The 13571-nt window shown below is 43.9% G+C and overlaps 1 protein-coding gene across 1 annotated transcript in view; it reads left to right on the forward strand.

Annotated features, from left to right (window-relative positions):
• The window catches only part of LOC115092437 (matrix metalloproteinase-21-like), a 28726-nt gene extending 16039 nt beyond the window's left edge, over positions 1–12687 (forward strand). Inside the window, exons 4-6 of the mRNA XM_029603270.1 lie at positions 9–266; positions 6898–7070; positions 12385–12687. Of these exons, the coding sequence (XP_029459130.1) occupies positions 9–266; positions 6898–7070; positions 12385–12687 (734 nt within the window). The remainder of the gene's footprint in view (positions 1–8; positions 267–6897; positions 7071–12384) is intronic.
• The last annotated feature ends 884 nt before the right edge of the window (positions 12688–13571 follow it).

A 13571-nucleotide genomic window follows, 5' to 3' on the forward strand; every position in this document is an offset into this window, starting at 1 on the left:
TTTTATAGGTGTTTGTGAAGGCCCCTTTGACACTGTCTTTGACTGGATTAGAAAGGAAAGAAATCAACAAGGACAACTGGTTGCACGTTTTAACACCTACTTTTTCCGAAAGGACTGGTACTGGATGTACGAAAATCGCCACAACAGGACTCGCTATGGGGATCCTCTTGCAATTTCTGCAGGCTGGCATGGTCTTCCTTCAGATGGCATTGATGCCTTTTTGCACATTTGGACATGGTCAAGGGATGCAATCTATTTCTTCAAAGGTATTTATCAGTATTTGCCTACTCAGGATCCCATCCTTGAGCACTTCAATTGTATGTAACAATCAAAAAGGGCTCTGAAGCTTGAATTAGGATGAACTGCTATTACTAACATTAGTAGCATGGGATGTATTTAATGTTTGGGTACTTGTCAGGTACTTGAAACCTGGATTGGCCACTGTTGGAAACAGGATGCTGGACTGGATGGAACCTCAGTTTGATCCAGTTTGGCAACTTCTTATATTCTTATGTAACCCGAGAGAATAGGAAGACTTACGGGCCAATACAGTAAAAGTCGCTGGAGAGCGGGCAAGCACCTGCTCTCTCGGCACGTGCACAGGCCACTCTCCTGTGCGCGCGATTTAGTATCGGCCCGCATGCAAATGAGGGCCCGCGGTAAAAAGAGGCGGCTGTCAGTGAGTTTGACAGCTAACGCTTAATTTTGCCGGCGTTGGTTCTCAAACCCGCTGACAGCCACGGGTTCGGAAACTGGACACCGACAAAATTGAGCGTCTGGTTTTCAACCCGCGAGCCACGGGCCAATTTACATTTTTTTTTAACTTTTGGGACCTTTGACTTAATATCGCCATAATATTAAGTTGGAGGGTGTGCACTTTCCAGGTGCGGCTTGGCTGCACATTTTACTTACTGAATCGCGCGGGAATAACTAATAGGGCCATCAACATGCATTTTCGACGTGCTATTACCCCTTACTGAATAAGGGGTAAGGGAAACCGCGCGTCCAAACGTGGGTTAACAGTGCGCTCCGCCGGAGCGCGCTGTACTGTATCGGCCTGTTAGTAGGTAAGGGAAGAGTTAGACATCCAATCCCGCACTACTCTTGGGGGTCACACCTTATATAAATGTGTGCAATCTCTAAACCTTTCTTGTCAGGTTATGGCTAAATCTTATCTTGGCTTCTGTTTATTATTGTTTAACTTTGTTACTATTAATGTATTTTCTAGGGATGTGAATCGTGTCCTCGATCGTCTTAACGATCGATTTCGGCTGGGAGGGGGAGGGAATCGTATTGTTGCCGTTTGGGGGGGTAAAATATCGTGAAAAATCGTTAAAAATCGTTAAAAAATCGAAAAAATCGAAAAATCGAAAAACCGGCACATTAAAACCCCCTAAAACCCACCCCCGACCCTTTAAATTAAATCCCCCACCCTCCCGAACCCCCCCCCAAATAACTTAAATAACCTGCGGGTCCAGCGGCGGTCCGGAACGGCAGCGGTCCGGAACGGGCTCCTGCTCCTGCATCTTATCGTCTTCGGCCGGCGCCATTTTCCAAAATGGTGCCGAAAAATGGCGGCGGCCATAGACGAAAAAGATTGGACGGCAGGAGGTCCTTCCGGACCCCCGCTGGACTTTTGGCAAGTCTCGTGGGGGTCAGGAGGCCCCCCACAAGCTGGCCAAAAGTTCCTGGAGGTCCAGCGGGGGTCAGGGAGCGATTTCCCGCCGCGAATCGTTTCCGTACGGAAAATGGCGCCGGCAGGAGATCGACTGCAGGAGGTCGTTCAGCGAGGCGCCGGAACCCTCGCTGAACGACCTCCTGCAGTCGATCTCCTGCCGGCGCCATTTTCCGTACGAAAACGATTCGCGGCGGGAAATCGCTCCCTGACCCCGCTGGACCTCCAGGAACTTTTGGCCAGCTTGTGGGGGGCCTCCTGACCCCCACGAGACTTGCCAAAAGTCCAGCGGGGGTCCGGAAGGACCTCCTGCCGTCCAATCTTTTTCGTCTATGGCCGCCGCCATTTTTCGGCGCCATTTTGGAAAATGGCGCCGGCCGAAGACGACAAGATGCAGGAGCAGGAGCCCGTTCCGGACCGCTGCCGTTCCGGACCGCCGCTGGACCCGCAGGTTATTTAAGTTATTTGGGGGGGGTTCGGGAGGGTGGGGGATTTAATTTAAAGGGTCGGGGGTGGGTTTTAGGGGGTTTTAGTGTGCCGGCTCACGATTCTAACGATTTATAACGATAAATCGTTAGAATCTGTATTGTATTGTGTTCCATAACGGTTTAAGACGATATTAAAATTATCGGACGATAATTTTAATCGTCCTAAAACGATTCACATCCCTAGTATTTTCCATAGATTTATGTATTACTTACATTATGTTGCATATTTCCTGTGATACACCCCGAGCAGGGCATCATATAAATAAGCCACACTTATTATTATTACATATGGGAAAGAAACTGGTTTCAGATTGAGCCTTTAAAACACCCCTGTTTCATTAAGTCCTGGGCAGACCATAAAGAGCTGTCGTAGCCATAAAGTTAACAAAAGGACAAAGAAAAGAAAGATTAAGGAAGAAATGGAGGATGGGGAGAAGAAAAGGATTAAGAACCACTCTATACACAAACATAATAAGGAAATATCAAACCCTTCTTTCCTTAATTTTTCTTTTCTTTGTCCTTTTGTTAACCTTGTAATAAGCCACATGAAATAAAGATAAAATGTCACTTTTGTTAGTCTTGTAGATGGTGTATTTTGGTGAATTGGGAAATTTACAGTGCATGGAGACTAAGAAAAGTATTGGCTTACAATGCCTTTGATTTTATACAGAATTTCAGAATATAAAATAGCTCTAGAAAATAAGCTATACAAAATGCCCATTTTTTTCTTTCCCTGGTATCCAGCTGATCTGTAAATATTACTGTCACTGCTTCCCTTCCTGATAAAATTAAGTGCACCTACTGACAAGTAGGATTTGTTTTTGTTTTACTTTCAGACTGTCTTTCTAGAATGATCTGATTTCTACAGCATGTCTGCTTTGAAAGCAGTTCCAGTGGCAATATAATGCTAGAAATGCTATAGTCATATATATTTAACTAATCACACCTTCTCGGTGAACAAATAAATTCACCCCAATACAACAAACTGAGTAAGTCTCATGCTGTAATAAATTTGCTTATAGCAACAGATAAAATCTCATACAATATGTTGAATTGTGACCTTCATATAAGCTGAGACGTTGACTACATTCATTGACGGAGTGTCTAAAGTCTTTCTGCATGTGTCTTTGTGTTTAATCATAGGTCACCCAATGCCACACCATTGTTTGGAATTGTCTCAGAACACTGAGATGCTGGAGGTCACATCTAAGCAGTGTTTATAATAGTGAAACACTGGAGCAGTGTTAGGCCGGTTTGGAGTAGACTGGAACTTTCCAGTTTGAGATAAGTGTTTTACTTAAAACTTAAAAGTCTCAAAAACGTTTTTGAAAACAATGGTGGGGCAAGAGATGGCTGCAGAGTGAGGAACGCTGTGAAACCTCTCCTCCCCAAAGTTTTGACTTCTTGCACTGATTTCTTATCAAAATGCCTCATACGAAGTAGAAGGCCAAGCTATTGGGCAACATTACAAGTTCCCCCTCGCTTGATTTTCATCAGCCCCGGATTGAGGTTTTTTTTCCCAGCTACGCCACAAATGAATCCAGGTGTCTTGGTTGCTGTGGTGAACGAGGCTGAGCGAACACCGTCCCACCAACCAAAGAAATATCCTTAAGCCCCAGAGCGCTGATCATGCCTTCCCCTCCTCTTCACCGTGGCCTGCTTGCGACCTCGGATCGCTTACTGACTTCCCTGGAGGTGAGTCGGGTAGACCCAAATTTGGAATGCCCTGTGACAGCTTCTGCTGAGAAATTACATCATTTGAATTCTAAGGTGATTTTGGGCACTGTTGGAAGGGAGAGCCCTGCTCTGGAATCAACAGAAGTGGCTGTTCTCCCAGCTATGGACATGACATCGGCTCCACCAGGAGACTTGCGTGAGGACATTGCATTGAGTGGAGGTGGTGCAGCCTCGAACGTCTTGATTTTGAATACGGGACTTGTTAACCCCCCACACACGAGATTACCCTAGAAGTACTGTGGAATACTCTTATTTCTCTTGAAAATTCCATTTCTTCTTTAACCAAAGCTACATTAGAAACTAATCACCACATTCTGCCAAATGCTAATTTGATTTCTTCACATGGTACTAAATTGGAGGTGTTGGATACTCGGCTGGCTTCAGTTGAGAAAGTTCAACATGCTCTTGTTCAATTGGATCAGATTTCTTCCAAGAAACTGGAAAATATTGAAAATTCTTTGAGGAGTCATGACCTGAGGATTTTAAATTTTCCTGTTATAAAATTCATTTCTCCTTCTAATTTGTTCAAGAATTATATTTCTTATGTTCTTAAAATTCCAGCTGCAGCAATTCCAGTAATAGCAAAGGCTTATTTTTTACCTAAACCAGAAGAAGATCCTGTTGGAAGTCTCCCAAAAGATCCTTCTTTAAACATTACTGAAATACTTGAATCATCACACGAGATAGAGGTTTCCAATAGAGGAACTTTGTTGGTCTCTTTTGCTTTCTTGTCTGATAGAAGTACTGTCCTTAGATTTTTCTTCCATAATACGACGTTGTTATTCTATGAACAGAAATTATGGCTTTACCCTGATGTTATTAGAGTAACTCAACTCCGCAGGAAAAGATTTATTTCAATGCACTCTGAGGTATTATCAAGGGGAGCCAAATTCATTTTGTTGTATTCCTGTAAATGTCGTATTAAATACCTTAATGCCAAACATTTTTTTTACGAATGTCACAACTTTGGACATTTCTAGACTCACACACTTAAAATCACTCAAGATCGGCTAAAAGTATAAGCTGGCGTTCATTCTCTCTTATTTCCTGATATTATTTTTCATTGTTTATTGCTTTTTCTTTGATCTCCCCACGTTTCCTTTTTAGACGAGAAATGTACAGATTTCCTTTTTCCTCTATTCTTGTTTTTCTTATTGTATTATATTGCATGTACATTTCATGTTTACTGTTCAAAAAATTCTTGTGATTTGCTGAAATGCATGTAAAAAGAAAAGAAAAAAAAATAAAAGAAAACAATTTTGGGGAATTGTGTGCCTATGATTAAACACAAAGACATATGGAGAAAAACTAAACACTCCATCAATGAGTGCAGTCAGCGTTTTAGCTTATATGAGGGTCACAGCTCAACATGTTGAATGAGATGTTTGTCTGTTGATATCATCAAATTTATTACGGTGTGAGACTTATTTGGTATGTTGGATTGGAGTGAATTTATTTGTTTGGGTAGTCATATGTATGGCATCATGTTACCCAGACAGGAATCAGTTTATTTATTTATTTATTTTATGATTTTTATATACCATTGTTCGTGAAACATCACAATGGTTTACATAATTTAAGCATAAAATAAAAGGAAAATAATACAATACAGTAAATATATAAAAAATTAAGAGACAAAAATAAAAAGCAATGGCCTAAATTTGAAACTGACAATAAAATAACAATATAAATAAAGCAAAATAAAGTCTAAAAGGTGAATAAAAACACACAGATAGAAAGTCATCAATCCTGAATTATCATTAAAAAGGAAGATTGAATCAAGGAATAAAAATAATGTTGCATTCTGATAGGCCTTCGAAAATAACCATGTTTTTACCACCTTTCTAAAAAATTTTAAATCTGGTTGGAGACATAATTCTGTGGGTAATGAGTTCCAAAGTATGGGGCCTGCCAAAGATAGTGCACGTTCTCTTACTAGACATAGGAGAGCAGATTGTACAGAAGGGATGGACAGAAAACCTTTATTGGCTGAGCCAAGATTGCGTTGTGGAGTGTGAAGTCGAATTGCTGCAATGAGTCAATCAGTTTGTTCTCCATATATAACTTTGGGCCAGATTTTAATACCTATGCGCGGGCGTAGATTTGTGTGCGCAACCCGGCGCGCATAAATCTACGCCCAATTTTATAACATGCACGTGCATGTTATAAAATCCAGGGTCGGCGCACACAATGGGGTGCACACTTGTGTACCTTGTGCGCGCCGAGCCCTAGGGGAGCCCCGATGGCTTTCCCTGTTCCCTCCGCCCCCCCCACCTTCCCCTCCCTTCCCTACCTAACCCGCCCCCCAGCCCTACCTAAACCCCCCCTAACCTTTATTATGCAAGTTGCGCCTGCCTCTGGGCAGGCGTATGTTGAGCGCGCAGGCCAAGTGCCGGCACGTGATCCTCTGGCCTAGCGGCCCTTTGGAGGCCTCTGGCCACGCCCCACCCCGGACCACCCATTCCCCGCCCCTTTTTTCAAGCCCCGGGACATATACGCGTCCCGGGGCTTGCGTGTGTCGCTGGGCCTATGCAAAATAGGCTCAGCGCATGTAACTCCCCTACGCTTGTAAATCCAGCTGGATTTACGCACATAGGACTTTTAAAATCTGCCCCTTTGTGTAGGATGCATAAAAGTTTATATTGCTTTCGATAGTTAACTGTAACCAATGCAGAGATATAAAGACTGGAGTAATATGGTCATGCTTTTTGGTGCCTGTCAGGATTCTAGCTGCAATGCATTGTAGGATTTGTAATGGACGAATGGTGGAGGTGGGTAAACCAAGCAAGAGTGGGTTACAATAATCAATTTTAGCAAAGATGAGTAGTTGCAAAAACATTCTGAAATCGGATTGGTATAGAAGCGGTTTTAATTTTTTTAAGGTTTGGATTTTGTGATAACTTTCTTTTATTTTACTTTAATTGACATGCATTGGACAATCTAGTGGGCTCTGCAACATGAACTCTTCCATTATGGAACAATCCTTTTTTTCTTTAGGAACCCAGTACTGGAGATATGACAATGAGAATGACCGAGTGCTCTCAGAAGATTCACAGGGCTGCAGCTATCCCAAGCAGATTTCACAAGCTTTTCCTGGAATTTCTGGGCCCATTGATGCAGCTTTCTTTGACAGACGCGACCAATGTATCTATTTCTTCAAAGACCAACTGGTGAGATTGCGCACATTTTTCATGGTCCCTTAGTTAAAGAAATTTGCAAACCAATTTAATCTTCAGAAAGCCTTCATGCACATAGGATTAGTTTAGCAAACCTCTTTTGAAGAGCGAAACACATTGCTAGTAAAATCTGCAGCAAATCGATGAAAATTGGACATGGATGTAAAAAAAACGATTGAACATATTTCTGCAGATCAATGGATATGCAATGAATTTCTGTGTATTGGAGCCCCAAGATACATGGAAAAAGAATCTAATGGATTTTCACAGCAGATCTTGGGGAGAACCTTGTGTAACCCCAGGAGAAATCCTCTTTAGGAGTCTATAATAAATCCCAGGGCTCTATCTTCACTTCTCATACAATCCATTAGTCCCAGGTTTTCCAGGATTCCCCACAAGGGTGAAGAATTCTCTTCTAGGCTCTAGGAATTTGTCTTTCACAGTCTACAAAAAGCAGTAAAAATCACACTGGACTCAATCCCAACAGTCCAGCATAAAGTTATTGACGGATTATTGTGAAGTGGAGCAGAATACTGTTTACAAGCCCTTTTTCTTCACACAGTCCATAGCACAACATTACTGAAGGTAAATCTGTGACTCTGCAGTTCCTTCCATAATGTACTTCCCAGCCAGAGTCCCTGCCAACATGGGATCAGTTTTAAAGCTTCCTCCTCAGAGATCTCTGCACTGGTAGGATGCAGGATCAAATTCAATTCCCAACTGACAGCTTCAAAATGTTAGGTTCAGACTTTTTTTGTTTTGTTTTGTTTTGTTTTAATTCGATTCATTTAATGATTTTTTTTCAGTTCAGTTCATTTGCCAAACCAATATGAAAATATTAAATATACCCCCCACCACCACCAAAGCAAAAAAAAAAAAAAAAATCACAAACTGATTTAAAAAAAAAAAAAAAAGAAAAAGAAAAAGGGCCTCTGGAGGCAATGGCTGGGCCTTCCTGCTGCCAAGGCCTAACCCTGGGGCAGGGCCTGGCACTGAGACCTAGATCGGGGCCAAAGTCAGGGCCAGGGCCCCCACCCCTCTGTAAAAGTGCTAGGTTTTGGGAGCTCCCACTTTCCCCCTTCCCAGATCCACTGAAAATGGGCAAGAGTGAGGCCCAGTCACTCCTGCTGGGTCTTAGTGCTTTAAAAATAGCACTGACCGCCTGGATGATGGTGCCAAAGTGACATCATTTCAACGTCATTTTGATGTACGGCTTTAAGTGGGGTAAGTGCTTCCCAGCCCTGGCAACTTTACAGAGGGGGAGGACCCAGGCATAGGCCTCAAAATTGGTCCTGGCCAAAGTCTAGGCATCAGTTCCAGGCCCAGGCCCGGCCAGGTTCTAGGCTTCAGTCTTCTAGGCCCCAGGGCTAGATCTCAATGCCAGGATGGCCCAGCCAGAGCCACCAGGGGCCCTTTTATTTTTTAAGTGCTATGAATTTGAAACTTCTCATTCATTGCATTTTTGGCAGTTGTTAAAAACAAATGCACAGCCCTATTTACAATACCTCTGATAAAATATATTGGTAGTTAAGTATCAAACTCCTCTGGTTCCTTTTATTCTTTGTTGTACCTGGAGGATACCAGTACATCTATTTTTCTGAACAGCCTTTGGATGTCTTAAATGGATCTACACCGGTGGGGGAGAAACTCTGAGGTCCATATTCAAAAGCCATTTAGGCGGATAACTCAAAATGTATCTATTTAAATGGCAAATCTGGCATATTCAACCACTTATCTGGCTAAATTATAGCCGGATAATGACATTGGCTATAATTTAGCTGGATAAAAAAGGAGTGTTCCAGGGGCGTTCGGGGAGGGGTTGAATTATCTGGCTAACCTGGCTGAATGTCATATGTATCTGGCTAAGTTAACCAGATCTCTTTTGAAGATATCTGGGTAAATATTAACGGCCAAATTTTAAAAGGCCTGTGTGCATAAAACCCGGTTTTAACGCATGTGGCTGGGCCTTGCGCGTGCTGCGCACATTTTCAAACAGGCCCGGCCATGTGCGTAAACCCCGGCACGCGCACAAGTGCTGGGCCTCTTCAAAGGGGCGGGCTGGGGCTGGAGTCTGGGCGGGGCAAGGGGGCGGGACCGGGACAGCGCCATTGTATGCTGTCCTGGTGACTTGTGCGCTGGCAGCTGGCTGGCGCGCGCAACTTACTTCCGCTCTGGCCTTGAAGTAAGTTGAAAAACAAATAAACAAAAAAGGATAGGTAGGGTTTAGGAGGTGGGGAGGAGAGGGAAAGATGGAGGGAGTTTAGCTAGGGGGGGTAGGGAAGTTCTCTCCCAGTCCGCTCCTTAATTGGAGTGGACTGGGAGGGAACTGGGGAAGGCCCAATTGCATCACCGTGCATAATTTGCAAAGGTTCACCCCCCCCTTGTGTGCGCCGCCTGCACATGTGCACATAGATTGTAAAATCTGGCGTACATGTGCGCGCAGCCACCTGACTTTATAACATGTGCGTGCTGGGAACCGTGAGCACATGAACGCATGTGCACGCATCTTTTAAAATCTGCCCCTAAGTTATTTTACCACACAAGGCCGGATAATTTACTGTTTACTCGGATATCTTCAAAACAAATCCTGGTAAATAGCATTGTTTATAACAAAAAAAAATGTAAAGATATAAAAGAGCCTGTGAGCCAATCCCCATCATCCCTAACAAAATATCTTCTGGCTCCTCCCAAAACCCCAACCCACCCTAAATACTAAAAGCAATGCAGAGGCACCCAGATTGGCTCCCCTTCTCCTGTTCATTAAAATAAATATCTTTCTGGTGGCCTCCCACCCCTATCAACACATCCACCTGCAGGCTATATATTCAGACCTGCGTAGGAGGTGGATCCTTGGACTGAGGTGGGGTTGACGCAACCCATAGGCGAGGGCTTATGGGTCCCCACCATCAGCAGGCGGAGTGGGCTGAAGCTGAAGGCCACTGGAGCTTCACCTATACTAACCCATGCTCCCCTAGGGTTGAGCCTTTGGGTGCTGGGGCCGGCAGGACTTAGGCGGGCCTCGAGGTTGAGTATCAGTAGTGGCTGGTTCAGCCCAGATACAGCAGCCAGCAGGTGGCGTGATCTTATCCTGGAGAGGATGCAGAACGGAAACCCACGCACCAAGGAACAGGAGGATATTGAAGGTGCCTGAGCAAAGGAAGGCCGAAGCCTTAATAGTCTGTGTCCAGAGGATAGGGACAGAGGCGTCACTGTCAAACTTGAGTAGAAGTGGGCGGCACTTGGAAGGTGTAGCAAGCAAAGTGGAACTCTGGATTCAAGGGAGTCTGAGGTGAAGTCGTACATAGCAAAGTTCAAGGCATGGAGAAAACAAGCATGGTTAGCCATAGCAATGTCAAGGCACGGAGAAGGGAGGCGTGGTCAGACGTAGCAATGGTCAAGGCACGGAGAAGGCAGGCATGGTCAGACGTAGCAATGATCAAGGCACGGAGAAGGCAAGCATGATCAGACATAGCAGAGGTCAGGCTTGGAGAAGGCAGCGAGGTCAGACGTAGCAGAGGTCAGGCTTGGAGAAGGCAGCGTGGTCAGACGTAGCAAAGGTCAGGCTTGGAGAAGGCAGTGAGGTCAGACATAGCAGTGCTCAGGCTTGGAGAAAGCAGGCAGGCGAAGTCAGGCAAAGCAGTGGTCAAATCCAGAAAGTCAATCAAACACAAGACAAGATGAACAGCGGAACAGGAACCAGAAACCGGGAGCTTGGAGAATCAGGAACACGAACAAACAAGTACTGCAGCAATGAGCACTCGGAGACCAGGAACAGGAGACCAAGGAGACCTGTTGCAAAGGCGATGCTGAGGAGCTTGGCCTGAATATTTATATGCTGAAGGATCTGACATCAGCATCCGGGTCCGCGGCCAGGTTCCCACCGCGGGCCCTTTAAATCATTTACTGATGTGTGGCGCTGCCGGCAGCGTCTCTCTGCGAGGCCAGCAGAGAGGCCCAAGGAGTGGAGGCATCCTGGCTGGAGGTCCCGGGAAGCGGAGCAGGGCTGGAGGTGCTGGCGGGAGTCCGAGGTTGAGACTGGTGGCCCACTGCCGCCAGCGATGAGGAGCTGGAGCCTGAAGCTTGTGCAGAGAGGTGAGAGGACCGCACCGCGGGGCTGCCATGGACGGTGAGCTTAACATTTAGGGGTTTTTTTTGAGATACAGTGCTACTTACCTGGATATCTTTTGAAGAAATCTGAATAAGTAGCAAGATATCTGGCCATCAAGGTTGAATAACTTAAAAACCCAAACTGCTATATGCAAAAATAGCTGGTTAGGTTTTTTTTATGCTTTAAGCAAGTGTATTCAGCTAGACGTTTATCCCACTGATTATTCAGAACAAATTATCCGGCTAACCTTAGCTGGATAACTTGTCAACTAACAGCCATGCTGATATGGACTTCTCTTCTCCTTTACTATTCTTCTCCTCTTCCTGCGCAGAGGATAGCAGTCCATGCCTCCTTCCAAACTTCTGGTGGGTAATTGAATCTCTCAGTAGGAGAAGTTCAGAAAAATCCAATAGAACAAGACCAGTCAACCAAATCCAAAACTGCAGGAAGGGTGGGTTGAGAACTTCTTTCATTAAATACAAAAATGGAAAAATATGTTCCTCCAAACCAAAGAAGGAAAAGAAACAGGAACTAAACAGAAGTACTCCTGCTTCCTCCAAAACCCAACTAAGAGGCAGGCAGCAACCACTGCTGCAACCCACAAATAGGAGATACGCTTTCCTCTACCTACACTGATTGAATAGTCTTCTTAGTAGAGCCCCTATGGGCCATCAACATGGATTTTATATTGAACCAGGCTGAAATCTGCTCTATTGCTTAATATCCTGCCTCTGATGGCTGTACTCACCAATTCAAGTTCCTGATACTCTGCAGCAGTGATAAAAAAAATTACTTCCTCCTTTTTAAATATGGTGACTTGATCAGAATTGCTGAATTAGCATATTCTCTAATGTTTCCGAAGCTCATAGCTATATCATCGTACTCACCAATATCTTTATCTTCTAAAAACTGGTCCATCTTATGAATTAATTGATTTACCACTGCTAATAAAATGTTCCACAATTTCAGCACTTGGAGTAAAAAGAACTTCCCGGAGAAGCACCACAAATTTGACATATACAGGTGGGGGGGGGGCTATATAGTCTCAAAACCTCAGCTGCAACATCTCAGTATCATTGCCATGCTGGTTTAATAAAATGTAGCACAACTTACAAAGTGTCCTCGAAAACACAAAAATGTTACTGTATTATACATCAAGCAAGCATTTGAGTGAAAATCATATTGTCTGTGTCTCCACAGGTGACTGCGTTTAATATAAACAACCACCAAAGAGTGGGTGGCTATCCCAAGAGGATTGTGGATGTCTTTCCACCAGTTGTCCCAGGGGATCACCCAGTTGGAAATGTGCATGCTGTCTACTACTCTTACACCCATCAGGCCATCTTCTTCTTTAAAGGAATCTTCTTCTGGAAAATTGTCGATGCTAGAGACCAGCTGATTAACCCAAGTCTGCCATGCAATGGCCTTTTGCCTAAGAAGAAGGTAGCAGAACAATGGTTTGATATTTGTGATGTTCATCCCAGCACATTGGCCATGGATTGAAAGTAATGAAGGGCACATGCAGGAGTAATGGTTAGGAGACCAACTCATTGGGTTCCTTTTCAGCCTATGGACGAAGGAATGCATCTTCCTTCTTCTGAGTCCATGGGTGACAGGAAGTGAGCAGCTAGGAAAGATGAACGGGGCAGCACAGACAGCAGCAGAAGACAGTGGAGCATGAAGTCAGAGAAAGAACCAGGAGACGGTCATCACAAGGGTATCTACCTTTAGGAGTAGATGTGAAAGTAACAAGTACATTTGCAAAGGAAAGTGGTGGATTGGGTTAGACCAATCCATGTCCTGATTTACACACATTTGGCTTTTTTTATATATATATTTTTTTTTGAGTTGTATAGATGGTCAGCACTATTTCTCTCTTGTCCTTTGAACATAATTTACTGCAGTCTTATTCTTTCTGCAGGCTTAAGCCATGTTATTTTCAAATTTCTTATTTTAGATTTTAATACAAGAAGAGCAGCCATTAAGGTTCGGGAAGCTGCTTTACAAGCAAGCAGCAGCCAATAACTCAACATCATGAGATTTCATTAGCTTATTGGTTGCCTTCCTAACTCTGATAGCTTTCTTGGGTTACTAATATACTTTTTAAAGTATTAGTTGTACCTAAACTTCGGATTAGGTTTGTTGAGTCTATGATCTTGGTTAGCCCAAAGGGAGACTATGAGATTCTGTTCTGGCAAGGGCATTAAGCAAGCTTACAAGGTCTCAAAGGAAGGATGGGAAAGTTTCTTCCTTGACCAGTGCATTGACTTCAACCATAGAACTCCTAACAATGCATTCTAATAACCATTGTACATCACATACAAAACAGTATCACAATTATTATAATCTAAGTACACACAGATATACTTCTGTGTACACATACATAT

Source organism: Rhinatrema bivittatum, chromosome 5 (assembly GCF_901001135.1).
Source record: "Rhinatrema bivittatum chromosome 5, aRhiBiv1.1, whole genome shotgun sequence".
NCBI classification, from domain to species: domain Eukaryota; kingdom Metazoa; phylum Chordata; class Amphibia; order Gymnophiona; family Rhinatrematidae; genus Rhinatrema; species Rhinatrema bivittatum.